This window comes from Elgaria multicarinata, chromosome 21 (genome assembly GCF_023053635.1).
Source record: "Elgaria multicarinata webbii isolate HBS135686 ecotype San Diego chromosome 21, rElgMul1.1.pri, whole genome shotgun sequence".
NCBI lineage: Eukaryota > Metazoa > Chordata > Lepidosauria > Squamata > Anguidae > Elgaria > Elgaria multicarinata.
The window spans coordinates 9,968,439-9,995,134 of NC_086191.1; the positions used below are offsets into that span (position 1 = coordinate 9,968,439).

Sequence of the window (26,696 nt, forward strand, 5' to 3'; positions counted from 1 at the left end):
AAGAATCCGTTAAGAGCGAGAAGTGGAAGACTGATTTCACTGAGCTAAATCACACTACAATATATGAATATCAAAGGTCAAGGGGGAATTTTTTAAAAAAATCTTGCCTGGCACAAGAAAAGCAGTGATGTAGATGTCAGGAATACCTTTTGGGGAAGGGTGTTCTGTAATCAAGGGGCCCAGCTAAAAAGGCCCTGCTGTATCTCAATTGGGCACGTGGCAAAAGCCTTTAGAAATAATTCCAAGACAGTAAAAATTAGATCTAGGCACTTCCCCCTGTATTTGTTGGGCAGGGAAATTGTATGTGGGTGTATAGGTAGAGGGGGATGTATCATTGTTAGTAATTCTGACTTAAAAACCCAAGTCGCACAGACTTTATAACAGGGATGGGTAACTTGGGGCCCTCCAGATGTTTTGGCCTACAATTCCCATCAGCCCAAGCAAAGCTAGCTAGTGGTGAGGGATTATGGGGCTTATAGGTCAAACCATTGGAAGGTCCCCAGCTGCCCACCCTTGCTTTATAATGTCAACAAGCCTGCATCCATCGCTGCCCTTTCTGTGGGCGTTTGCGAATGCTGCACTTCTAAAATACAAGGAGCTGCTGAAACCAAAATCCACCCACTTTGTGTGTGTGTGGTGGTGTTGTTTTTTACTGTGGATATTCAACTGTTGTCCAGTGTAATAGCAGCCCCCAGTGAGTGTCAAAGGAAGCAGGATTTTTTAAAAAATAAAATGTCAGCAGCCATTTTTAATTTCCCAGAAGCCCCACTTCAAAACCAGGCTTTCTGGGAAAGAAAATGGCAGCAGCCATTCGGATTCTCTTCTCACCCTACCAACATCGGATAAATGATTTCTCCTCGGAATTAATTGGGGTAAAGCCTTTTTTATATATATAATTGCACTGCACGTGCTTGATGTTTGTGTTATGAGCAAGAACTTCACTGTAAATAATGGCTGTTAATAAGGCAATTGTCTTTTTTTATTATTTAATTTTCTTCGGCCTCCACTGTTTATTTTACCCGATCTTCCATTTTCTGTTTCCTTCTTTCCTGCTCCACAGATGTATTGTATGTAGACCTGAAACTGTGCATCTGATGAAACGTTTGTGCCAGAATAAATTATTTAGTCTTTAAGGTGTCCCAATCTTTGTGTAATGGTTGTTAAGATCTTCTAAGAAGGTTTTTTTTAAAAGACGCTGCTGCCGCCTCCCTTAAATCTGCTTGCAGTTAGATTACAGTATCTAAAACAGGGGTGGGTGGGCAGAAGGTAAATCCCCAAATGTTTTGGACTTCAAGTCCCAGAAGCCCCAGCCTGCATTCCTGCAGTGGTTAGGAATGCTGGGAACTGAAGTCAGGAACATCTGGAGATCTACTTTTTGCTCACCCGTACTCTAAAATACCTTCCACAGGATAGCTTTCAGCAAATCATTTAATGTATTTATGTAAAATGTTCCTTGGGCGCTTTTCAGAGCAGAAAGCCCTGCAAGGCGGCTTACAGGAATAAAATACATAAAAGCAGCTCCTATAGTGTTGGGAGATAAATGTAAACTCATATAGCGTGGGGAGACGAATGATCATAATTTATAATAATACATTTGCAATGCCTGGTGCAGGATAGTGAGGAAGATAGTCTATTTGAGAATCTGGTAGTTAGAAGTTCATATCCCCTTTCCAACATATGCCTTTTTAAACTAACCCCCAGGAGTTCTCCAACTCCTGATATAGTGCAGAGGGGAAGGGGTCTAGTTGTGGGGTTGGTGGCTGGACATTTGAGTTTACTTTGTAGCTCCTGTTTGTTCGTTTTTGCCTGGAAAGGCTGCATCAATCTAGAGGTTGGGAGATCCATTTCCCCTTGGTGTGTATTCTTTTTCCTTGAAAGGCAGCTTAGAACTTGAGCCCCGGATCTAAGTCACCATCTGTCAGGGATGCTTTAGGGTGGATTCTTGCCTTGAGCAGGGGGTTGGACTGGATGGCCTTTTAGGTCCCTTCCAACTCTCTTATTCTATGATTTTAAGTGCCACAGTCTGTCTTTCGCCTGCAACTAGAGCATAAACTTTCGAGGCTGAGGCCTGGAGTTGCAATTGCCTTTGGTGGCTTGGTGTGTTTTGTGTTGTGCAGAAGCAGGAGTGGCGGCTGAAGTCCACGTCCCCCCCAAACTGTAGCGAGGAGAGGCGCGTGATTGTGCCGTGTCCCTCTTGAAGGCCTCCTTGAGAACGGAGCTTCGCCTCGTAGGCCCGAGAAGCGGTGTCGGGCTGTAGGCGAGTGTGAGAAGCGTTGGGCTTGTAGAGGCTCGGGTGCGGGCTTGCGGCTCCCCCGGGTCTCCCCTTTGGCCGTGAAAGGCTCGAAGCGGCTCCCCCAATGGAAGCTCCGGCCCTCTTTTTGTGCAGCCCCTGGAGCGCGGTGGGCGAGCGCCCCCAGCGGTGCAGGCCGAAGTCTGCGAGGTGCAGCCCCGGCAGGGTTTTTCCCCCCTTTCAATGTGTGTCGCCTTAAATGCAAGTTTGGGGGTAACAGCTCCCCAGCAAGTTTGGCTCCGTAGGAAGAGCGGCCTGCGTCTGGGCGCCCAGTCCGGGGTTTTGGAATCCCCGGTATGGGCGCTCCTTTTTTTTTTATTTTCAATGGGCGCCTTCGGCGCCTTAAGTATAAGTTCCGAATAGGTGGATTCCAAGTGCTGGTATAGCACAGTGGGAAGGCGCTTGGCTGCGGAGCCCAAGCCTGGGAGTTCGAATCCCCACTGTGCGCTCCCGGGAGAGGGGCCAGCCGAGATCACCCATAGTCCAGTGGCCATGCACGGGATTAACTACCCAGCCACACCTCCATAGTCAGTGGCCATATGCACGGGATTAACTACCCGGCCACACCCACATAGTCAGTGGCCATGCACGGGATTAACTACCCGGCCACACGGAGCGGAAGTGGCTCATGGGGTTACGCGCCCCGCCACCTGGGCAGCCTTGGGCAAGCTGCACAGACCTCGGTGCCCAGCTGCCCCCCAGCCGTCGACCCAAGAGCGGACAAGCCCAGAGTGCGGACAACCTCAGAGAGACACCCCAAAAGACTGTGCGGCAGTGGCGACGCAGCACAAGTCACAGGCGGCTGGGGCGGTTATGCCTAAAGTAACCTGGGGGCATCACAGTACGCCCCCAGGCGAAAAACTTCGCACTTAGTATCTTTTAGATATATACAGCCGCCTCTCGCGCCTGCGCAAAAGGGTCCTCCCTCTCTCCCCTTTTGCATGGCTTCCCCCCTCTTTCTCGGCCTCCTAGGGACCTCTCCCCAGGGGCCCCCACTCGGGCTGCGGCTGGGTATTTAATCCCGTCAATTGCCGCTTCGACTAGGGGTGATCTAGCTGGGCCGACCCCGGCAGGCACAAGCGGGGATTCGAACTCCCAGGCTTGGGCTCCGCAGCCAAGCGCCTTCCCACTGTGCTATTCCAGCTGTTGGAAGGAACAATTCGGAACTAATATTTCAAGCGCCAACTCCCACACACCTGATCGAGATAACTACTTAATTACCCCAGCCGGATACGTCAGACCGCAAGTGCTTGTGGGAACTTACGTCAGACCGCAAGTGCTTCTGGGAACTTAGATGGGAGGCTGCAGTGCAGGCTTCAGAAACGCAAGGGGGCGCCACGTACATTGCGCAGACGCACGCCCACCACTCGCAAGACCTGCCATTGCCAACGGCCTTCGCCAGGGGCGCCACGTACATTGCGCAGACGCACGCCCACCACTCGCAAGACCTGCCATTGCCAACGGCCTTCGCCAGGGGCGCCGCGTGCATCGGCCAGCCTTGCAAGCCATTGGACACAGGAAGGACCAGCAACAGCGCCCGTTGCCAAGAGCCTGCCGCACCTCCCACTGGGCTGGGCTACACGATGGGCTTCGGAACTCCTGCTCCAGCCTCTCGCCCCGGGTGGCCTCTTAAGGAAGCACAACACACTTAGGACTGCCGAGCGCCGCCTTCCCACGTGGCTCCAGCTCCCCAGCCTTCAACACGGCAAGGGGCCTTCCCAAGGCCACAGAGCCGCTCCTTCGGAGCTGGCCCCACTCAGCCATGGCTCGCAGGGGAGAAGAGCAGCGACCCTCTAGGGCTGCTCGGAGGGTGCCGTCTCGCTCCCAGGCGCCCCTGACAGCGAGGCCCGGGCTCACCAATGCTGCGGGGCCAAGTCCCAAGCTCCCGCAGACCCGCTTTCCGACTAGCCCTGCCCTACACGGCCACTCCACGCCAGCCATGGGCTCGTGCCCTTCTCTGGACCCCCTCGACCCTGCTCCCGCCCCCGAGCTGCGCAGTAACACCTCCCACCACCACCACTTTAGTTCGCCCCTCTGCAGCAGCGACCCCCGCTCCGAAAATGCTCCGCCCGCGCTCCATCAGGCTCGGAAAAAGTGGCCATTAGCTACAACGGGGCCTGACTGCGGGGGGGGGGCATTTTCGGAGTGGGGGGCGCTGCTTGGGAGGCCACAACTAACCCCCTCCCAAAGCTAGCACCCCACTCCCCAAAGACGCCCCCTCCTCTTCTTCCTTTAGGCTCCATTCCGACGAATGGAGCCGAGAGGAAGCAGTGGGGGGGGGGCATTTTCGGAGTGGGGGGCGCTGCTTTGGAGGCCACAACTAACCCCCTCCCAAAGCTAGCACCCCACTCCGAAAATGCGCCCCCACCCCGTCTTCCTTTAGGCTCCATTCCGACGAATGGAGCCGAGAGGAAGCAGGGGGGGGCGCATTTTCGGAGTAGGGGGGCGCTGCTTGGGAGGCCACAACTAACCCCCCTCCCAAAGCTAGCTCCCCCCTCCCCAAAGACGCCCCCTCCTCGTCTTCCTTTAGGTTCCATTCGGACGAATGGAGCCTAAAGGAAGCAGTGGGGGGCGCATTTTCGGAGTGGGGGGCGCTGCCTGGGAAGCTAAACTAACTCCACACACCCCCGAAAGATGCCCCCTCCTCTCCTTCCTTTAGGCTCCATTGGGACGAATGGGGCCTAAAGGAAGCAGTGGGGGGTGCATTTTCGGAGTGAGGGTCGCTGCCTGGGAGGCCACAACTAACCCCCCTCCCAAAGCTATGCCCCCCCTTCAAAAATGCCCCCTCCTCTCCTTCCTTTAGGCTCGTAAAAAGGCACCATTGGCACAATCGCAGCCTAAAGGAAGCAGTGGGGGGGGCATTTTCGGAGTGGGGGGTCGCTGCCTGGGAAGCCACAACTAACCCCCCTCCCAAAGCTAACTCCCCCCTCCCCAAAGATGCCCCCTCCTCGCCTTCCTTTAGGCTCCATTGGGACGAATGGAGCCTAGAAGAAGCAGTGGGGGGGCATTTTCGGAGTGGGGGTCGCTGCTTGGGAGGCCACAACTAACCCCCCTCCCAAAGCTATCCCCCCTTTCAAAAATGAGCCCTCTAACTCCCCCTCCCAATGCTACCCCCCCTTGAAAAATGCCCCCTCCCCTGCTTCCTTTAGGCTCTATTGGCACGAATGGAGCCTAAAAGAAGCAGTGCGGGGGGCATTTTCGGAGTGGGGGTCGCTGCTTGGGAGGCCACAACTAACCCCCCTCCCAAAGCTATGCCCCCCCTTCAAAAATGCCCCCTCCTCTCCTTCCTTTAGGCTCGTAAAAAGGCACCATTGGCACAATCGCAGCCTAAAGAAAGCAGTGCGGGGGGTGCATTTTCGGAGTGGGGGGTCGCTGCCTGGGAAGCCACAACTAACCCCCCTCCCAAAGCTAACTCCCCCCTTCCCAAAGATGCCCCCTCCTCGTCTTCCTTTAGGCTCCATTCGGACGAATGGAGCCTAAAGGAAGCAGGTGGGGGGCATTTTCGGAGTGGGGGGTCGCTGCTTGAAAGGCGAAAACTAACTCCCCCTCCCCAAGCTACCCCACCCCCGAATGATGCCCCCTCCCCTGCTTCCTGGAGGCTCTATTGGCACGAATAGAGCCTAAAAGAAGCGGTGCGGTGGGGGGGCATTTTCGGAGAGGGGGTCGCTGCTACGGAGGAGGGGGACTAACTCCGCCCTCCCCAAAGCCAGGGCCCCGCCCCCTCGAAACCCCGCCCCCTCGAAACCCCGCCCCTCCCGCGTTTCCTTTAAGCTTGAAAAAGGCCTCCGTGGACGCCCAGGAAGCGCCTTTCCGTGCCTAAAAGGAAGCGGGGGGAGGGAGGGCGGCGGAGAGGCTCGCTAATTCTCCCCGGGGGCCCCCCCACGCGCGCCGCGACCCCCCTAAGCAAAACTCGCCCCTTCCACGCTGCGCTCCGTCTCCACAGCTGCTCTTCCGACGACCGCCACAAAGAAGGGAATTTGCAGGTGCAGACTTCTCCTTTAAATTTCCCACAATGCCCTCGACAGAGCTCTGGTGCCTTGTGGGAAATTTAAAGGGCACTGCCTCGGAGGGGGGGGCTGGGGAATTAAAAATGACACCCCCCCTCTCGCTCCCAATCCCTGCTAGCATTTCAATGGGATGGGAAGCAGTGTGGGAGCTGCCATTTCCATTTCCCAAAATGCTCCCCCCAACATAGCACCAGAGCATTGTGGGAGTTTCGAAGGGCAGCTGGGATCCAGAGTTCTGAAACTAGGTAAACTTGGGGGCTGCCGAGGGGCGGGGGGGACGCACTGCCAAAGAAGCACCAGTTAGGATCAAGGTGATGGCACACAGGGGAAAAGAAAATGGTCAACTCAACTTTCCCCAACCTGGGCCACTTCAGCTCCCATCAGCCTCAGCCAGTGTGGTCAGGAAATGCTGGGAGTTATAGTCAAAACTATCTGGAGGGCACCAGGTTGGAGAAGGCTGATCTAATCCTTACACACACAGCCCCGATCCTGGTCTCAACCACAGGCATACACACGCCACTGTTAGCCACAGAGAGAAAACATACTTCTTTATTTAGCGTACTTTTATCCCACTCTTCAGCCAAAAAGGGTCTTTGCTTACATATAATCAGCTGAAGAAGATAGTCCTCGCCCACAGATTTGCAAGCTAAAAAGCCACAACAGGCAAGGGAAAAGGGATGAGGAGGGAAGAGGAAAAAAATAAGAGAAAAAGAGTAAAGTCTTTTCGTGGGGCTGGTGATTGTCCCACATTCCCATCACAATTCCCTCAGAATGGTTGCTGGGTGTGAAACTTGCAGATGAAAATGAAGTTCTCAAACAGCCTAGTGGACAATCCGCCATCACTGGGCTCAGCGATGGGAGTTGTAGTCCAGGCATCCCTTCCTGAAGCTTTGGTTCACACTTATTTATTAATTTGTTTAACAGTTCTGTCCACGGTTTAAACTTGGCTAGGCAAAACAAAGTCCATCTTCATCTACTGGTGGATCGCTGGATGATTTGCGAAAGATCAGTGAATGTTTAAATTTGGAGTCTCCAACATGGAATCAATGGGCTCATGGGCTTCTCTCTTCGCACCCGAAAAAGGTCCTTCACCATCTTTAGCGTGCATGTAGGGGAATGCATGCGCATAGACGCTAAGGCAGTTGGGAAGGTGACAGACTCAGGTAAAGAGCTGAAACCACTGCACAGCCCAATCTGAATGCCTGCAAATCCTTCTCCATATTTTCTTAAGATTATCTCGACATGCCCTACCCCCACCCCCACAGTGGCCTTTATCTCTCCAATCTCACCTCCCACTCGTCAACCTGCATTATGTAACATCTTGCCTGATGAAGAGATCTGGAAATCTCTAAAGCCTGCACATTTTATTTTGGTGAGCTTTGAGCAGCCTTAATAAAGGTATGACACTAATATGGACTGGTGGACAGATTCACTCTGTTATTGGGGGACCTCTTACTCGCAGGTCTGGTTATCTTTGTTTTCCTCTTCCCACCTCATCCCTTTTTCCTCGTGTGTCGGGTCTTTTTTAGATCGTAAGCCTGCAGGCAGGGACTGCCTCGTTTACCGATCGATTGTGAGACACTCTCGGAACCTTTTTCAGGCTGAGGAGCAGGATAAGAATACTTTAAATACATTAAATAAATACATAAGTAAGGGGCCACCACTAGGTAGGCCCTTCTGCTCCTCCCTCCCCAACCTCTCCAGAAAGCCCAAGAAAAGTCGGCAAGCTGGTAAGTTTCTAGAAAAGGAGGAAAAACTGGTTTATTGTATGAAAACATCTAGAAAAGGAAGAGATTGTGAGTGGAGAAGATGAGAGACTGAAGGGCTGAGTTAATGGACCATTAAATATCTTGGCTTGGCTCAGCCAGTCCTGGTGTTTCTGATTTTTCCCGATTCATGCAGGCCTCTTTACATAGCAGCCCCATCCTCAGGGTATCACGTTCATCTTCCTCTGCATCCGCCCGCGCTAGCCCTTCTCATGGGAACAAAGTATTGAAGAGTGAGTGATTGCCCCGTGGTTGTGATTGCCCCTGGTTTAGAGGGCTCCAGCCGGGCTGCTCCGAGCCAAGTGTGGGTCGCTGCCAGAGGTAAGTCTGGATGGAATCGGCGGTCGCTACCGCCTCAATGTAGCCCACGCCAGGGTCCGAAATCCCAAACGGCACATCCTGGGGAGACCTGGGGAAGAAAAAATAAATTAAGGCACCTTTTGCAACCAGAACTTTAAGCAGAACTTCCCAAGAAGCCTCCTCCTTGACATCAAGCTGAGTTAGAGTTAAGTGGACCATGTTGACGTGCATTGGATGACATGGGAGTGATAGCTTTCTTTAAGTGTCATTTAGAAATATTACTTCTCTCCAGTGGGAGGAACACACTGTTTAAAGCAGGGAAGGCAGATGGTAGGTCTGCTGGAGGATATCTGGGTGATTTGCTCAAGATCAGCAAAGATTTCCAACTCCCAAATGTTTAACAATACCAATAAAAAAAAGGCAGCTGTCCCACAAGCCTACTTGCCTGCTCCGTGGGCAAGTGGTTTCCTTGAGCTTTAGGGCTCCCTATCTATATTAAAAAAGCGACTTTATGCTTAAGACTAGCGTTGACCCCAATCTGCTGTTCCTTAAAATTGCAACTTTAAAAAAAAATTTACGGGAGAAGGGGGGAAAAACACGTTTCATACAGATTGGCTCAATCTTTAGGGTCATTCAGAAAAGCTTTCCCACCCTTAGATGAAGACTGATGTATATCTTAAAATGGTAGAAATATAGAGATATAAAAGACCTAGGGGTCATCCAATCGGACCCCCCTTCCTTTCCGCGACATCCTAATGTTTAGCTGAACTCTGCTTCCCTGAAATTTCCACCCGTTCTTCTTGTCTTGCCCTCTTGAGCAACGAAAACCAAGCCTGCTCCATCTTCCATGCAGCAGCGGGGCGCAAGGCTTAGCACCTGTCCACGTACCTGTTCAGGACCACGATGGCCGCCGAGCCATCGGGACGCAGGAACGCGGAGTATTCTAAACCGTTCCACTTGCTGCTTTGGATCCCGATCCGTTGGGTTCCCTCTGGGAGGAACTTGCTGCAGAACAACACAGACCCACACCACAACATCAAAAAAAAAAAAAATGCCAATCGATAAAGCAAGATATAAAAGTCTTTCTATTCCATCACCCGATGAACACAGTTTATGGCCCATCATGAACTACTGTAAGCTAGCTCTATGGGCCACATCCAGGCTTTCCCAGAAGTCCACCCCCTTCCCCTGCCACCCCCACCCCCGTTTGCTACCCCCCCACTTCTCCTCAGCCCCCCTCCCGCCATTAAAATGCCGCCCCCTGACAGCTTCTCCCAAATAGAATTCAGCCCTCGGGGTGAAAGAGGCTCAATGCCCTGGAAGTGGTTAAGTAATAAGTATGGTGAGTTCACGAGGGGTGGGTGGGTGTGCTCTTCATAGAATCATAGAATCATAGAATCATAGAATAGCAGAGTTGGAAGGGGCCTACAAGGCCATCGAGTCCAACCCCCTGCTCAATGCAGGAATCCACCCTAAAGCATCCCTGACAGATGCTTGTCCAGCTGCCTCTTGAAGGCCTCTAGTGTGGGAGAGCCCACAACCTCCCTAGGTAACTGATTCCATTGTCGTACTGCTCTAACAGTCAGGAAGTTTTTCCTGATGTCCAGCTGGAATCTGGCTTCCTTTAACTTGAGCCCGTTATTCCGTGTCCTGCACTCTGAGAGGATCGAGAAGAGATCCTGGCCCTCCTCTGTGTGACAACCTTTTAAGTATTTGAAGAGTGCTATCATGTCTCCCCTCAATCTTCTCTTCTCCAGGCTAAACATGCCCAGTTCTTTCAGTCTCTCTTCATAGGGCTTTGTTTCTAGACCTCTTCCCAGCATGCACCGGTCCTGCCCACCTCACCTGAAGTGGGCCATGTAGTAAAACATGGGTTGCTTGTAGAAGACGTCATTGGCCGCGTCTACAATCACCGGGCTGTCCACGTAGTTCTTGCTCCAGTTGGGCCCTCCTTTCATGTCCAGCACCAGGTTCCAGTCAGTCCAGCCCGTAACATAGTTGTTGAGGTTCTGCAGAAAGAAATGGGACCAAAAAAAAAAGACGCCGTTGGTGCTCTCTCCTCCAGCTCTCGAAGAAGGACGAGCAAAAATAAATCCTGCACGCTGGCCCTGAGTCCGCTCTAGGTTTCGGACGTTCTTTGGGCAAGGCAGCCTCAACGGCTGCCTGTTCGCTCCCAGAGGATTAGGGTCGAAAGTATAAAACTTGGGACCAGGATATTGAGAGAGCACCTCCTCCCTTAGCAACTCGCCCAATCACTGAGGTCATCAGAGGGCACGCTCCTGGTGTTTCCGCACGAACCTATGGCCTGGCTGGTGTCCACCTGAGAAGAGCCTTCCGCGTGGTGGCCCCCACACTGAGCTGTTTCCAGCGCCTCTTGAAAAACATTTTTCCTTCAAAAAGGCTTTCTCGCCTGACCAGCCACGGTTTTATGGGAATTGTTTCTTTTAATTAAGAAGGTTTTAGCGCATGATTCCCCGTTCAGGAAGCAATATTTGGCTAGAAGTTCTGGTGTACTATCACTAGGATAGCTATTCCACTTAGGTGACAGACTCTCCTTGGGCAGCTCTTCCTGTGAGCGTGTATCTATTTCTAGCAAGTCTATTACCTCTTTATTGGGGCTATCGATGACTGTTGGAGGTGCCTTTTCGCCCCTGACAGGTTCGATTTGTACGATCCCCTCATGACCATAGCAAAGCAATCACAATTAAGGTAGCAAAGTTTGCGGCTGCAGCCCAAAAAATCAGAAATAACTTTCTAAACAAAGTCTGCATGGATTGTAAGGGGGACCATTTGGTTTAATAGTTTTGTATAAACTATCATCAGAGATCTCATCTATCTGATAGTGCCAGATATTGACTGCTAGCATTTTAGGTTATAATGTAATCACTGAAATTATTCTTGTGACTTTGGCATGTATGTCACCATCGTGATAGCAAAAGGTGGGTGCTGCCGACAAATGGAGCACCCCTAGAGTGACCCGCAGACTGACTCCTTGGTCGAGAAAGGATTGTACCTCAAATATTTTAAATAATGTGTGTTGCTATATGTGAGCAATTCTGTATTTTGTAAAGGTCTTTGTGCTACAAACAAATAAACCATTCATTCATTCATTCTTTTAATTAAACAAACAACTTTTAGCATGGAGCAGTTATGCTTTTCACTTATCCTGTATCTTTGATTGCTCACCGCTCTGGAATCTGACTAGATGCGGAAGGGGATATAAATATTGTCAATGAATACACGGGCTGCCGCCCACAGTGAGTCAATTTTCTCAGCACTATTGGCTCCAGCTGCTCTTCCTCCTCCACAACTCCAGGGGGCTCACGGCAGCGGGAGCCCCGCTGGGGTGGGCCCAGCCCTGCCGACCCTCGGTGCCATCCCTGCGCCAGCCCCCCTCCTCCAGACGTACCGTGAGGATGCTGTGGCCGTACTGGCTGCCGCGGTTCCAGGCTCCCAGCAGCACGCGCGGCTCCCAGAAGTAAGAGCCTGCAGAGGCCTCCGTGGAGATGATGTAATAATTGGGGAAGAGGTGATGGGTGATGGAGAGGGTCAGGTCGATAGGCGCCAGGAAATCCAGGTACCAGTGGATACCAATTCCGTTGATGTAGCTGGCAGCCACGGGGTCCTTGAGAACCTAGACGTGCCGGGAGGAATAAAACAGCTGTGATGCTAGCCGAACTCCTATACACACACAGGTTCTGTTTCAGCTCTTTTCTCCATCCCCTGCATGTTTCTAGACCTCATAGAGGAGAAGCCCTGCTGAGAAACCAGTCCTCCAGGCTGTACCACCACCACCACCACCCCGGGGCTGTACAACTTCTTTCAGCTCGCATTCTATTTCGGGGGCCACATTTGAGTGGTGGGCGGGGCCAAAGGGGAGGAGCCAAAACCCAATGATATCAGCCTATTATACCTTAGAACTATTCCTGCCAGTAACTTTTACAATGGGTGGGGGGAACTGCACAATGGCAAGAAACCACCAGAAACTTGTGGTCAGGGGGAAAAGGGGCTCTTCTGAGGAACCCTGGAGGGCCTGATGGGGTCTCTAGGAGAACTAGATTTAGCCCCCGGCCTGAGGTTTTACACCCATGCTGGGGCAGAAGGCGAGACCGTGAGCAGGGCCAATCCTGAGAAACCAGCAACTTGGGCTTCCCCGTCTCTTTGAGCTGTTTTTCATTCCACCAAGCAGGGGTGAGAAGACCAGCAACATCCAGTCATGAGAAATAACTGTATGACATTAAGAACTGGTGCCAGAGTTTGCTTATTTTCCTCTCCCCTCCTCTTCCCTTTTTCCTTTTGTGTCATGTCTTTTTTTTTTTTTTTTTTAAGAATTGTATGCCTGGAGGGGCTGCCTTGTTTTTAGCCATCCATTCTGGCTGAAGAAAGGGGGTTGTGAATGCATGACATAAACGACCAAACAAAGGACCGAAAAGGAAAGATATCAAATCTAAGCTGGCAGGCTTCCCCGAGTCCCCTCCTTGAGGACCTGGGGGCTTTGCCCTCCATGTGGAAGTGGCAGCGGGTGCCTCGGATGATCGGGAAAGAAGGCTTGTGGCCCACCAGGGTTGCCAACTTACCACTTCAGCCCAGTAAGGGAGCATCACCCGCTGGTCGTCGAGAATGATAAGCTCAATGCCTTTGTACGAGCTGTTGGCCAACATGGGTCCCAGGTCTTGGGCGATGAAGTCCCGCTGGTGTTCGGGAGAGAAGCCCAGGCACTGGAAGGGGTAGAAGATTATATTCCCGGCCGTCGGCTCGTTCCCCGCAGTCACGGCCCAGAAAGTCAAGTTATACTTGGCGTATTCATCTAAGAACCTGTCAAGAGGAAGAACAGTGAGGGACATTAGCAGGAATGGGTCAGTATTATGAACATCTAGTGCAGCCTGAGGAAGGTCTTTCTGTAAACCGCCCAGAGAGCCCTGGCTATGGGAGAGGTATATAAGTGCAATAAATAAATAAATAAATAAGAAACTGGAGTTGATTTGGTTCTCTTAGGGCACAATCCTATGCATGTTTAGACAGAAAAAAGCCCTACGTTAACTCCCAGTAGAAAGTCCTATAACTCCCAGCCATCTTACTTGATGAAATATTTGGCCCAAGTCTTGTGGTATCTGTCTCCCGGTTTCCCCTTGAGGGTGCCCCGTCCCGTCATGGCTCCATTTGTTTTCATCCACACGGGAGATGTCCAAGGACTGGCGTAGAGAGAAAGAGGCTTGGAAGCGACCGCCTGAGCTTGCTGCAGGATAGGGATCTGGGAGGGAGGGAATGCAGTTTTAATCCCCGCACTTAAAAAGGCATTTTACTTTTTTTAAAAGGGGTTTTAAAAAGAGATTGTTCGGTACTGGGCGGCTTAGAAACGGGCCAAATAAATAAATGATAAAAAGCTCCGAGTTTTCTCCTAGGCGAAAGCAAAGTTGATCCTAGCTGCCAAGAGTAAACCAGCCAATGAACTTCCTCTCATCGTATGGAAAAACAGAAAATTTGGAACCGGAGAAGAGCCCACGGCAACCTCTTTTAAGACCCATGGGACTCTAAAGTATTAGGATAAAGATGGATAACTGTATCAGGTCTGCTGGTTTGTATCGAAAAGAGATTCTGACTGATAAAAAGGCTGTAAAGCAGCCTTCCTCAACCTGGGGCGCTCCAGATGGGTTGGACTACATCTCCCAGAATGGGACATTCTGGGAGTTGTAGTCCAACCCATCTGGAGCGCCCCAGGTTGAGGAAGGCTGCTGTAAAGGAACAGACTCGCATGAAGTGTACTTAAATTTGTTGCTGTTCACGGTTGCTTTGAAAAATTCAATAAAAAAACAGACAGATTGAGGAGGCCAAAGTGCTTGGCCATCAGCTACAGACTAGCAAGTCCCCGCAGGCCTTTAAAAAACAATCTATGTTTTCAGAGATATAGAAGCAATTGTCAAGCATGGAAGAGAAATATTAGCTGGGTGCTTCACAGCTGAAGTCATACACACAGGCATCTAAAGGATGGTTAAGTCCAGGGTCTAAAAATTACCCGTGACCTTAATAGCACTGCCTCTTCCCAAGCCCTATGTGAGAATCCAAACTTCCAACTTAAAAGGAACAAAGCAATTTTCCAGTCCTCAACGTTGCAGGGCTAAACTTCAAAACAAATCCACAAAAAGGTGAAGGTTGTGTCAGCTAATCAGGGAGCCTGGGAGCGGTTTTCAGCAGCCTCCTTTTCTCCCAGAGCTCCTTCTGTCAGATTTGTTGTCTTTATTTTGGCAACACTCTCTTTATTTACTGGGCTACAGGCTGGACAAGGAATCAGAGAGGGACATAAGCATTAAGCAAGCACATAGGTGATGCCTGATCCATCTAAATGTCAGGCTTATTTCCTCAAGCTAAATCTTCAACTCAGGGTCGCTCTCCAGGAATGTTTAAAAACAAACAAAAACCAAACACTACAAACACACACACACACATGAGTGAAGAAGAGGCAACCGAGCCCACATCTATCTAAAGATCACACACCAGCAAATTATAGAGTCTACACCTCTCTGCGTATCAACCGGAGGGAGGAACCCCTTGGAACAGGTTCATAATGTTACACCTTCCTCCGCTAGGCGGACAGGCCCCCGGGAGAGGGAGTAGGCATGATGCTGACATGACAGATAATCACCTACTTTTCCTGACTCGCATCACTTCATAGGATCATCCCCTTGGAAGGGGCCTCATAGGTCATCCAATCCAACCCACTGCGGATGGAGATTGCTGCAGCAACAACCCTGCAAGGTGGCCGTCCAGTCCCTCCTTAAAACCCTCTAACAAAAGAGAGGCCCTAGTTCCACCACTGAAGCTCCTACAGTCAGGATGTTCTTCTAGTCAAAATCAGTGTTGGCTGCAGGTTTTGGAGGGCTATCGATGGCTACTAGCCCTGATGGCTCTACTCTACCTCCACTGTCAGAGGCGGGGTGCCTATGTACCCCGGATGCTGAGTATATGGGCGGGAGGCTGCTGTTGCACCCCTGTCCTGGTTGCGGGTTTCCCTTGGGCAGCTGGTTGGCCATGGAGTGAAGACAACGCTGGACTCCACGGACCCTTGGACTGTTCCGGCAGGACTCTTCGTAGGGCGTCATTTCAAGGGGGCAAAAGCGTGAGGGGATTCAATCTCCCCCCGCCTCGGGACTCACCTTCATCTTGGTGTCCTCCTCGGTCAGGCTGAAGTTCTTCAGCTCAAAGTCGTTCTCCGAGTCGTCGTACGTGTAGAGCCTCACAGAGAAGTCGCAGCTCGCCATGGGCACGCGGACCAAGCTGTACTCAATCCCTGAGAGAAATGGCGGGGGGGGGGGAGGCACCGGGTGACCCAGGGCTGTCAACCCAGATGCCCCTCTGCCACCAACAGCTCTGTCTAAGCCACGTCTCTACAATGTGGCTCGTGAGGACTGACTGTTAAGTTGACGAATCTCTCCCGGCAGGTCATTCCATAATATGATGTCCCGCCTTTCTCCCCCTCTTGCAAGAAACCCCAGGTGGCTTAGAGGGTCCTCCTTCACTCTATTGTATCCTCACAACAACAACCCTGGGAGGTAGGCCGGGCTGAGAGTCAGAGGCTGTCCCAAAGTCACCCAGTGAGTTTCGTGGCTGAGTGGGGACTCGAACCCAGATCTCCCAAACCCCAGTCCAATGTTCTAACCACTACACCACACTGGTTGAGGGAATTCTGGGTGACATGCCCACTGGTGGGGTTACCTGGCTAAGGGGCGGTAGTAGTTTGCACAGCACCAAGCAGCAGGGCTCTAACTGATATGTTAACTTCCCACAACCCTAGGCATTTAAAGGAGAAGTGCAGATCAGGTGTCAGCAGTGGGATCTCTCAGGGTCCTGGCCACTCCCCAAGGAGTCCAGGTGTTGGGAGAGCCAGTAAAATAACCTGGGAGCGCTGCCTTCCCACCCACCTCTTGGCACTTACCTTCTTCAGAGAAGTAGGATTTCAGAAGATTTGTCTGAGCTTTTGGAGACAGTGCCAGAATATTGATAGCAGCTGAGTCTGTGAGGGCACCTCCAAAGCCCTTGATTTTTTGGTACTTCTGGGATGTCTTGAGCGTCAAAGTGAGGTATTCTAGTACAAGGAGGGTGTGGGGAGAGAAAGAAGCTGGTTTGAGTGTGACAGCAACAGTTTGCTTTCCTTGCGTTTCAACGGCCCCAATGATCTCCCCAACCCTGGGTTAGAGGGACCAGGACCAGGGAGATGCAGGTTCAAATCCCTACATACCCATAAATCTCACTGCATGACGTGGAGCTAGCTTGGCTGGCCTCACAAGGCTGTTGTGAGGCCAAAAGGCTATGTCTGCAGTCTTGAGCTCAAGGCAGTAAAGGTGGGATATAAAATGAAAGGGGACATTAAACATGTGCATCTTGCGGTTGTTGTGTTAGTTTAAAAAGCATGAAATGATTTTAGTGAATTTTAATATGTCCGTGCGGTTGAAACCTACAGTAACGTCGTCAGCCACTAAGTTGCAGACTTCCCTAACTATCACATCACTTCGCAGTTAAGTTTGAAGGCAGGGAAGATTAGTAGGCTGAGGGACAGAGCTATACTTCTTACCCTCCTACCTGCTGTGGGGCAGTCCCCCCATGTGAACAGATTCCTCCCTAAGGGGGGCTATAGGGGTGCACCAGGGCTAGAGCTGTGCCTAGAGGGCTTCCCTGCCAGACAGAACACCTATAACAACTTTAAAACGAAGAACTGGTGCTGGGTTTTGCTTTTTCCTCCTCCCTCCGCATCGTTTTTCCTTTTGTGTTATGTCTTACAAATTGTAAACCTGAGGGCAGGGACTGATGTATTATCCCAAATCCCTCTGGGAGCCTTTTTTTCCTTTCTTTCGCTGAAGAGTGGGGTCAAAATACTGTCCACAAATGTATAAATACAGAGGGAGGGAGGGGGCACTACATCAAGACAGACTTAAACAGCAGACCAGCTCACCTTGATCCAGAGGGTTGATCTTCAGCACCCCCTCGCTGCGCTCCACCCGGCTCCCGGCCTTATTGCTCTCATACTTGACATAAGAGCCCGGGGGAGGGAGGGACAGAGGCTCCAGGGTGTCACAGTAGTCCGCGCCACATTCGCACACCAGCGAGCCATGGCCGAAGTTCCGAGCCGAGCAAGGCCGGCCTCCTGGGGATCACAAGGAAGGAACGGGCATTTCATTTAGGGAACGGAGCGGGAACGAAGAGGGAGTCGGACGTCCCCCCCCCACGCCCCCAGGAGGAATGATCTTGCAGAGTCAGCTCACTGCCTTGGGAATTTGGTGTGCTCTGCAGGGCCTCAGGGTCAGGGTCCAAGCGCAAAGGACACAAGTCTGCATATGCTAATAGATGAATGAAAGATCCATTGTGCATCCAGAGCCTCCTGGGCAGCAGCTACACTACTGCTTTAACACAGTTAATAACAGCAGTGAAAACTGTTGGAGCCCAGGACACACTCCACACACAGTTTTCAAACCGTTTTCAAAGTCTCACATCCTGCTTGGTGTAGATCTGGCCCTGGTTGCTTTGCTGTTGTACCGCTTTACACCTCTCTCCATATTTATATTACATTAGGTTTCTTTATGGTGCATTTAGAAGTAATTGAGCCTCGTGTGGCGCAGAGCGGTAAAGCAGCAGTTTCTGCAGCCGAAACTCTCCCCACGGCCTGAGTTCGATCCCAGCGGAAGCTGGTTTCAGGCAGCCGGCTCGGGTCGACTCAGCCTTCCATCCTCCCGAAGTCGGTAAAATGAGTACCCAGTTAGCTGGGGGAAAGGTAATAATGGCCGGGGAAGGCAACGGCGAACCACCCCCCAAGAAAACGTCAGCGAAAGCTGGCGTCCCTCCAAGAGTCAGTAATGACTCAGTGCTTGCATGAGAGCTCCCTTTCCTTTCCTTTTCTTAGAAGTAATTACAAGAATGCATTTCGATTCCACATCCCTTTCTCGTCCAAGCAATTTCCAATAAAAACAAATTCCTACATTAATTTGCACCCTGTCCCGGGTTTTCTTTTCTTTTCTCAGCACAATTGCCATTGGGAGGGGGATGGTCTGTTGCAGCATGTGGGAAAGGGGGGGTTCTCTTTCCTCCCCACCTGCAAACATGCCCCCCCCCCTGAAAGTTGCTGCCTGCATGGCAATTAAACGGAGAGAAAAAACTTTCATTTATGTCTCACCTTTCCTCTGAGGAGCCCAAAGGACCCCGTGAGGTAGGTTAGGCTGAGACTCCGCAACTGGCCCAAAGACACCTGGTGAGCTTCGTAGCTGAGTGGAGACTAGAACCCAGGTCTATCAGACTCCCAGTCCAACGCGCTAACCATTGCGCCACACATTGGTGCCAATGGATACTCAAGGCTCTGGAGAATAGAGTCAGGGCTGGGCCGCCTTGGGCTCTGTAATAACTCGCTCCTAATGGAAGACCGATTCGCCTCGCAATATATTATTAATGCTGGAACTTAGCCCTGCAGTACCGTAATGACTGAGTATTAGTTTTAGTCAGCACAGGTACACTGCCTTGCAAAAGGGAAGCTCTACTCCGCCCTGTAATAATCCAATGACACTTTGAGCCGCCTTCCTGCACGACTTCGTGAAAGCCATTTAACCCAGCGCCTCTGAGCGGCAGAGGGCCTCGGAAGCTCATTTTGCGCCGGCCGGATCCTCCCGCGCCACTCACCTGCCACAGCGACCGTCAGCTGAAGAAGCAGGAGGCAAACCAGGAAACCCATCCCTCTTTGCCACATGGCTACGGCCCGGGGCAGCACGGTACGACTAAGGCCAAAGTCTCGGAAAGTCTCTGAAACAGCAACATCAAAAGAGAATAAAAAGGGTGTTGTTCAATTATCATTACAGTTTCATCGTCAGGGCTGGCGTCAAGAATTTGGGCAACGGCGACATTTCCAAAACCTGTAATAAGCGTGTCTGTTTGATGCCACTAGGTTTGCTCCCGATTCCTTATGCCAAGGAAGCATTCTCGGAATTAGGAACAGATGACAAACCCCGAACTAACAGCGGTGTCTGTCAAGCGTCCCTAAAGGTTTCTTTGGTTAAAATTTGTTCCCTAAATTCTCCTGCATCCGCCAAGTCTCCGACTCCAGTGTTACTGCAGGTGAATCGGGTGAGGCACAACTTGGTCCAGTTTTCCTGGATGAGTTTACGTGAATACAGCTCGAGGACTTTGACAAGGTGCTTGGATGGGTTGGTGCAACTTCCTCCATACTGGATCTTTGCCCCTTTTGGCGTATAAAAAACAGCAGGGAGGGGACAACCGGCTGGGCCAGGAAGGTGATCAATGCCTCCCCGTGAGAGGGAGTGATCTTGGGCCGCTGGACAGAGGCGATTGTGAAACCACTCCTGAAGGACCCCTCCCTGGTCCAGGACTGCAATACCTGGCAGAACACCTCTCCTGGCATGAACTGCCCCATACACTTACGTTGGGCATCTAACGCCCTTCTCTGGTTGCCCCCTCCGAGGGAGGCTCAGAGGGCAGCATCAAGGGGAAGGACCTTCTCAGTGGTGGCCCCCCAATTGTGGAACAATCTCCCCAACCAGGCCCGCTTGGCACCAACATCGTTATCTTTGCGGCACCTGCTTGAGACCTTCCTCTTAGGCTTTTGGGAGCGTATGATGAGGATTTAATTCAGGTCCCGGATTTGTCTTATGGTCGATTGTTTAAAATAGTTTTAGATATACGTTGTCCGTGTGTGTGTTTGTATGTGTGTGTTCTGTGTTTATATGTTATCTACGCTTTGTATAATGGATTTTTAATGGTTTTCAATCTCTGTATACCACCCGGAGAGCTACAGCTAGCGAGCGGTACACCCACCCACAATGTATTGCTCTCCCAACAAATATGACTGAACTTTCTGTAGATTATGATTATGCATGGCACTATCCAAATGACTAGGCCCCAAGGAGCTTACAGTGGAAGGGCCAACCTAGATATGGAAACCAGAGCACAGAGGAACCCAGGAAGCTGCCTGAGGCAAAGTCAGGCCCTGGGACCAACTAGCTTAATATTGTCAAGGCCAACCAGCAACGGCTCTCCAGTGTTTTAGGCAACGGCCTTTCCCAACCCTCCTGGGAGATGCCGAGAACTGGGCATTCTGCCTGCATAGCTGAGCTATGGTTCTTCTCCCACTGGGCTCCAGTTCTTTGCCTGAAAACTAAATAGGTTTCTAGTCCTCATGATTCCGAATAAAGGGCAGATTGAAATAGGAAGCGGCCTTCCACTAAATCAGCCTTTTGGTCCAGATAGCTCAGTATCATCAATACCAGCTGACGGTAGCGCAACACGTTTTCAGGCAAGGGGTTCAATCCCCAGCTGCCAGCCACTGTCTAGATAGACCAAGGCTCTGACTCGGTCGATGGCAGCTTCCGACGTTTCTAGATGAAGCCTTAGCCTTCGTGGGAATGCACAGTCATGCATTGCGCAACAGAACCAAGATCCACCTGTTCCTCCCCACTCTCGGAGGCCGGAGACAAGAAGAGCAGCTTTCGCCCAGGTGCGTGCAAACCTTGAAAACCTGTCTCCCAGGATTTTCCAGAAATAGAGAGGAAAAGGGAGCATCCTGCCCCATTCCGGGGCCCTTTGGGGGTATCAGATAACTCCCAGGTGGCTGGGAAAACGTTCATTTCAGAGTTTCCTTGTCTTCCCACAAAGGTATCATGAAAAAACATCTTCCCAATGCTTCTTCTGCGTTAAAGCGCTCACATTTTAAGAGCCGGGCTGGAGAAAGATTACACTGCCAGTCCAGCAGGCTTTGGTACATTGACTGTTCTTTGCCTCAGGCAGGAAAATGTCTTTGGATGGCGCTGCCTGAACAACCAACTGTCAGGGATGCTTGAAGGTGGATTCCTGCATTGAGCAGGGGGTTGGACTTGATGGCCTCATAGACCCCCTTCCAACTCTGCTATTCTATGATTCTATGAATGCCTGGATGCCTAGGGTTCAGAGAGGCAGACTATCCCTGAACATGGAGGCTCTATGTCACTGCCATAAGACCAGAAGAAGAGCCCTGCCAAGGGTCCATCTAGTCCAGCACTCTGTCCACACAGTGGCCAACCAGCTGAAGGACACGAGAGCAATAGCACCCTCCCACCCATGTTCCCCAGCAACTGGTATATACAGGCGTACTGCCTCTGATATGGGGAGCAGTATAGAGCCATCAGGACTAGTAGCCATTGAAAGTCTTTTTAAAAGTATAACTTCAATATGGTTATTTATTTATTTATTAGTGTTTTACTTCTTATGTTCACTGCTCTGGAATCTGTTTCAGATATGGAGGGGTACACAAATTTTGTAAATAAACAAAATCACCCTTCTCCTCCAGGAATCTGTTCGACACCCCCTTTTGAAAGCCATCGGTATGGGCGGCCATCTCTGCTCCTTGTGGAAGTGAGTTCCACCGTTTAACTCTGCGCTGGGTGAAGAAGCCCTTCCTTTGATCTGTCCAGCATCCCCACCAACGCCAATCCACTTCGTGGGATGGCCCCTTTCAGGTTCTACTATGATGAGACAGGGAGAAGAATGTCTCCGTCTCCACTTTCTCCAGGCATGATTTTGTACATCTCTGTCCTCGGGAAGGAAGGAGTCCTCAGCATGGCCAGGAAGGGACAACATTCCCATGTGTCCAAAGATGGGAAACTACAACAACGTGGTCCTTATTCCACTGCCAACCGCACCCACTCCATCACCCTCCGCAACACACCTGCGTTCAACTCACCTGTCGCTCCGCAGATCCAAGAAGGGACCCTTTCTTGCTGCTCAGACCTTGATGCTGTTGCCAGGAGCTGATCCGTGTGTTGCTCTCTCCCGAATCCAGAACGCAGCTGGATCTGCTGAGCATCAGTGGGCGGGAACAGGACGTTCTCGCTCATCCGGAATATCCATCTCCTTTTCCCCAGCTTCAGGTTTACCATCCCTCTGGGAACCGGAGGGAGGATTTTGCAAATGCTGCTCCTCCAAAGAGGCCCTCCCAGCCTCGCCCAGCATCCTTGCTCAGCCTCCAGAGAAAGGGAACGCAGATCTGCCCAGCACCAACCATGGGTGGAAAAATCCCCAAATTTCATTCATCCTGGGCTGAAAGTGGAGACACATCTGGGACATGGAGGGAGTGGGGCAAGGGGATATTCCAGGCTTCCTCTCTCAATATTCAGCATTCGTTTTAAAACAAAAAACAAAAAAGCAAGTCTCTAGTCCCTTTGACTTGGGAAGATAGGAGGAAAAGCACAGAGGCAGGGTTCCTCTCTAAATTGTAGTATTATGATTAAGGGTACAATCCTACGCTTATTTAGGCAGGAAAAAGTCCCACAATTCTCAGCATTCACCAGTCAGCCATGCTGGGAATTGTAGGATTTCCCCCCCAGATTAAACAGACCTAGGATTGCAGTCCAAAGAACTTGAAATGTAGCAGGCGCTCTGCATTTATGTTCAGGCACTTCTGCAATGACTCCTCAACCTCCAATGCTGTCCCACACCATAACATGGGATGGTTAAAGCCTTGAGACGTTTTTATGTTTTTTAAAAAGTTTTATTTTAGAGCGTGTAAGAGATGAGAGAGACCTGTCCTCACTGGAAAACACACACACACACCAGTTCTGTGCAAATCACACTTTGGTCTGTGGCCTCCAGATTGGAAAGACACCAGCCTGAGCAGTAATTCATAGAATCATAGAATCATAGAATAGCAGAGTTGGAAGGGGCCTACAAGGCCATCGAGTCCAACCCCCTGCTCAATGCAGGAATCCACCCTAAAGCATCCCCGACAGATGCTTGTCCAGCTGCCTCTTGAAGGCCTCTAGTGTGGGAGAGCCCACAACCTCCCTAGGTAACTGATTCCATTGTCGCACTACTCTAACAGTCAGGAAGTTTTTCCTGATGTCCAGCTGGAATCTGACTTCCTGTCACTTGAGCCCATTATTCCGTGTCCTGCACTCTGGGAGGATCGAGAAGAGATCCTGGCCCTCCTCTGTGTGACAACCTTTGAAGTCTTTGAAGAGTGCTCTCATGTCTCCCCTCCATCTTCTCTTCTCCAGGCTAAACATGCCCAGTTCTTTCAGTCTCTCTTCATAGGACTTTGTTTCCAGACCCCTGGTCATCCTGGTTCATGCAGAGACACTACGGACGCCCTCCCCAGTTGGATTCCAAGTCCCATCATTCCCAACCATCATCCATACTGGCAGGGGGTGATAGGGATTGGAGTCTGACAGCATGAGGGCAATGCCCCTGCTATATAGAAGGGCTTGCCCCAAGATGGAGGCAGGTTGGGGTGGGTGGGAAGAGGATGGAAAGGTCAGGGAGTCATACAGAGATGCAACCGGAAAACTTACACAATTCTGCCACATGGGGAGGGACTGAATGATCCAAACCACTCCAACTACAGTCAGGGTGGACTCACACATGCCCAGCAAAAGGCAATCAAAAAGAAACAAGGCTGGAGCAGGTCATCGTTCAGAGATGCAACAGGCAGCCTCAGTTTGCTTTAGACTCAGGGTTCACGATGTGGGACATAGGGCAGGCCGTGCACCCCACAGAGCCTTGATGTCCACGAGCAGCCATTATTTGACGCATGTGGAGACCAGAATTAAGCTGCAGCCTTCTCCTCCACACCCAAAGAGAGACAGCATTTGGTAGTCAGATAGACTGATGCTGAACATGGACACTCTCTTTAGCTATCGTAGTTAATGGCTCTCAATAGCCAAGGTTTTGTGGAGGGAGGTGATATAGGCTCAAAGCAAACTCATGCTCACTTTTTTTGTTTTTAAAGGGAACTCTCCAAACTTTCAAAAGATAAAATACAGAGAAAACTTCAACTCCCAAAAATTGGGCTGGTGGAACAAAAGTCAACTGTGCAAGGGAACTTTTGGCTGCAGAAACTTTTTAAACTCCTTCCAAACTTTGGATTTTCTCACCAGGCCCTCAATCCAACATTGCCAGCTAGCAGGAATATCTTCAAACAAAGAGTGTTGGACGGAGGAGCGCAAACTGATATAACAGCGCTCACATCCTTAAGAACAGCGAAATGGTTAGCTAGCACGAAACATCTGCACCAATTTGAGAAATACCGATCAGTACCCATGAAAATGGAACACCAGAAAGCTCTTACACGTTTAAGATTTGAAGAAATGGATACGATGATGAAATGGGGGAGATTCCATGGCATACCAGTAGAAGACAGGTTGTGTGTCTGTGGAGAGCTTTAGGGTGGATTCCTGCATTGAGCAGGGGGTTGGACTCAATGGCCTTATAGGCCCCTTCCAGCTCTGCTATTCTATGATTCTATGATTCTATGATTTTATGATTATACACAGACATAAGAAAAAGTCATTTGGAGCCTTTTTTAAAAGAGAGTGAAATACATGGGTGTTGAGGAAAAACTGAGTTATTTATTACATTCAACCGACCCCTATGTGATTCAGAGGGTTGCACTATTTGCAGCAAAAGCTAATAGATGTAAAGCAAAGTTTTGGGATATTATTGGTGTGGGGTGTTATAAAGATTCAGAGATATAAATGAATTGTGATTGAGAAGTAATTAAAGGTTTCCGTATGTCTGCTGTTCACCCATTTTATCATCTTTTCAGTAAAGGATGTTCCGTATCTGATAGCTCTGTAGTTTTAACCATATGTAGTATTGTATAATAGTATAGTAAAATGTCAAGTTTGTATGTGTTGCAATGATCTGTGGATTGAGCAATAAATGTTTTGTGAGGAAACTTCAGCAATCCATCCTGAAATGTCCCAGCAAATAGGCACTCTCCCCTGGTGCGGGAAAAATGTTTTGTACGACAGACCTGTCAACACCAAACTAGCCGTTACGAGTTTTGATTTTTGATTCCAGCCTTTCTATTCCCCTTCCACTCCCAAGTCCGTCTGCATTTCACAGCCAGTGAGCATGCATACTCTTCATGTTTCGCGTCCCCCACCCCGTGAGGTTTTTTTCTAAAGGGTTCGTGTATTTTTCCAGACATTGGGTTTCTCTCAAGTCTGCTCAAGTCTGGTGTTATTTTGGCTACATTAAGTATTGGCACTCACCACCTGAACATCCGAAATAGACAGATTAGCAGTAACTAAATGCTGCACTTACAAAAGGATATTTGTCAAGTTGCAAAAGGTGCAGATAACAGCAGCCCAAATGATCAAGGGACTGGAGCAACTCCCGCCGTCTGGGACTGTTAACTTAGAGAAAAGGAAAGGAAAGTGAGATATCACAGAGAGGTACAAAAAGATGGCTGGCGCGGAGAAAGTGGAGAGGGAGACATTATTATTCCCCATGTCTTATAATGCCAGAACTCAACGGAGTCATCGTAGGAAGCTGATTGACGGGAGAATTGGGACAGATAAAAGGAAGGGCTGTTTGACACAGTGCAGAGTTGAACTATGGAACTCACTTCTGCAAGATGTGGTGACAGCCACTAGTTTGGCTTTAAAAGGGGGTTCAACAAATTCTTGAAGGAGAAGGCTTTCAACGGCCTCATTTCTCACCAGGCAGATTCTTGAGAGAGAGTGTGGGAATATAGGTGAGGTGTGGCAAATGTCCAGAGGCAAGGTTTACAGCATGATGCAATGTAATTATACCCATGCGCTTGGCGCCTCTCCGTCAATGCAGTAACAGTCCGACGCTGCTTTGGCGCCTGCGTGGATAGTGTCATAACATGGTTTGGTCGCTAGGTGGTGCTGAACTGAACTACTTCTGAGTGGAGACTGCACATTTCCCCGGGTCCAGTTCATGTGATAAGAGAGGCTAGAAAGTTCTTGTCTGGCTTCCCAGGGTCCTCTACGCCTCGGATGATGGGCATGTTTTAAACCCGGAGATGCCCAAATCAAAGAAAGTGGGATGGCACAGGGATTCCTCAGCCGGCCAGCCAAATGTCATCTCTGCCTCTGCCCTCCAAATCAGCACTGAGAGATGAGATAAGGGGGGGATCTCTGATCTGCTCCAAGTGGGAGACACCTGAGAGCCAACGTGGTGTAGCGGCTAGAGTGTTGGACTGGAAGTCGGCAGATCCGGGTTCTAGTCCCCACTCAGCCATGGAAACCCACTGGGTGGCTTTGGGCCAGTCGCAGACTCTCAGCCCAACCCACCTCACAGGGTTGTTGTTGTGAGGATAAAATGGAGAGGAGGTGGAGGAGGATTATGTACTCCACCTTGGGTTCCTTAGAGGGGGAAAAAGGCGGAATATAAAAGTAATAAATAAATAAATAAATAAATAAATAAATAAATAAATAAGAGAGAGTCCTTTCAACTAACTTCCATTCTCTGAAAAGCCTCATTGACTGGGGAGGAGTAGAGAAAAGGGCGTATTCCCAGGAGATGCAAATCGCAGTTAGTGCCATGTATTTTGTGCAATAG

The 26,696-nt window shown here is 50.4% G+C and overlaps 1 protein-coding gene across 1 annotated transcript; it reads right to left on the bottom strand.

Annotated features, from left to right (window-relative positions):
- Positions 1–8,122: 8,122 nt before the first annotated feature.
- LOC134412270 (lysosomal acid glucosylceramidase-like) lies at positions 8,123–22,387 on the bottom strand. Its single transcript, XM_063146149.1, has 11 exons — positions 22,069–22,387; positions 19,020–19,139; positions 17,308–17,499; positions 16,294–16,443; positions 15,515–15,648; positions 13,442–13,614; positions 12,941–13,178; positions 11,773–11,997; positions 10,209–10,372; positions 9,252–9,368; positions 8,123–8,472 (listed from the first exon to the last, which is right to left on the bottom strand). Exons 1-11 carry the CDS (start codon positions 22,262–22,264, stop codon positions 8,274–8,276), a joined length of 1,908 nt encoding a protein of 635 aa, XP_063002219.1. The 5' UTR covers positions 22,265–22,387; the 3' UTR covers positions 8,123–8,273.
- Positions 22,388–26,696: the final 4,309 nt, after the last annotated feature.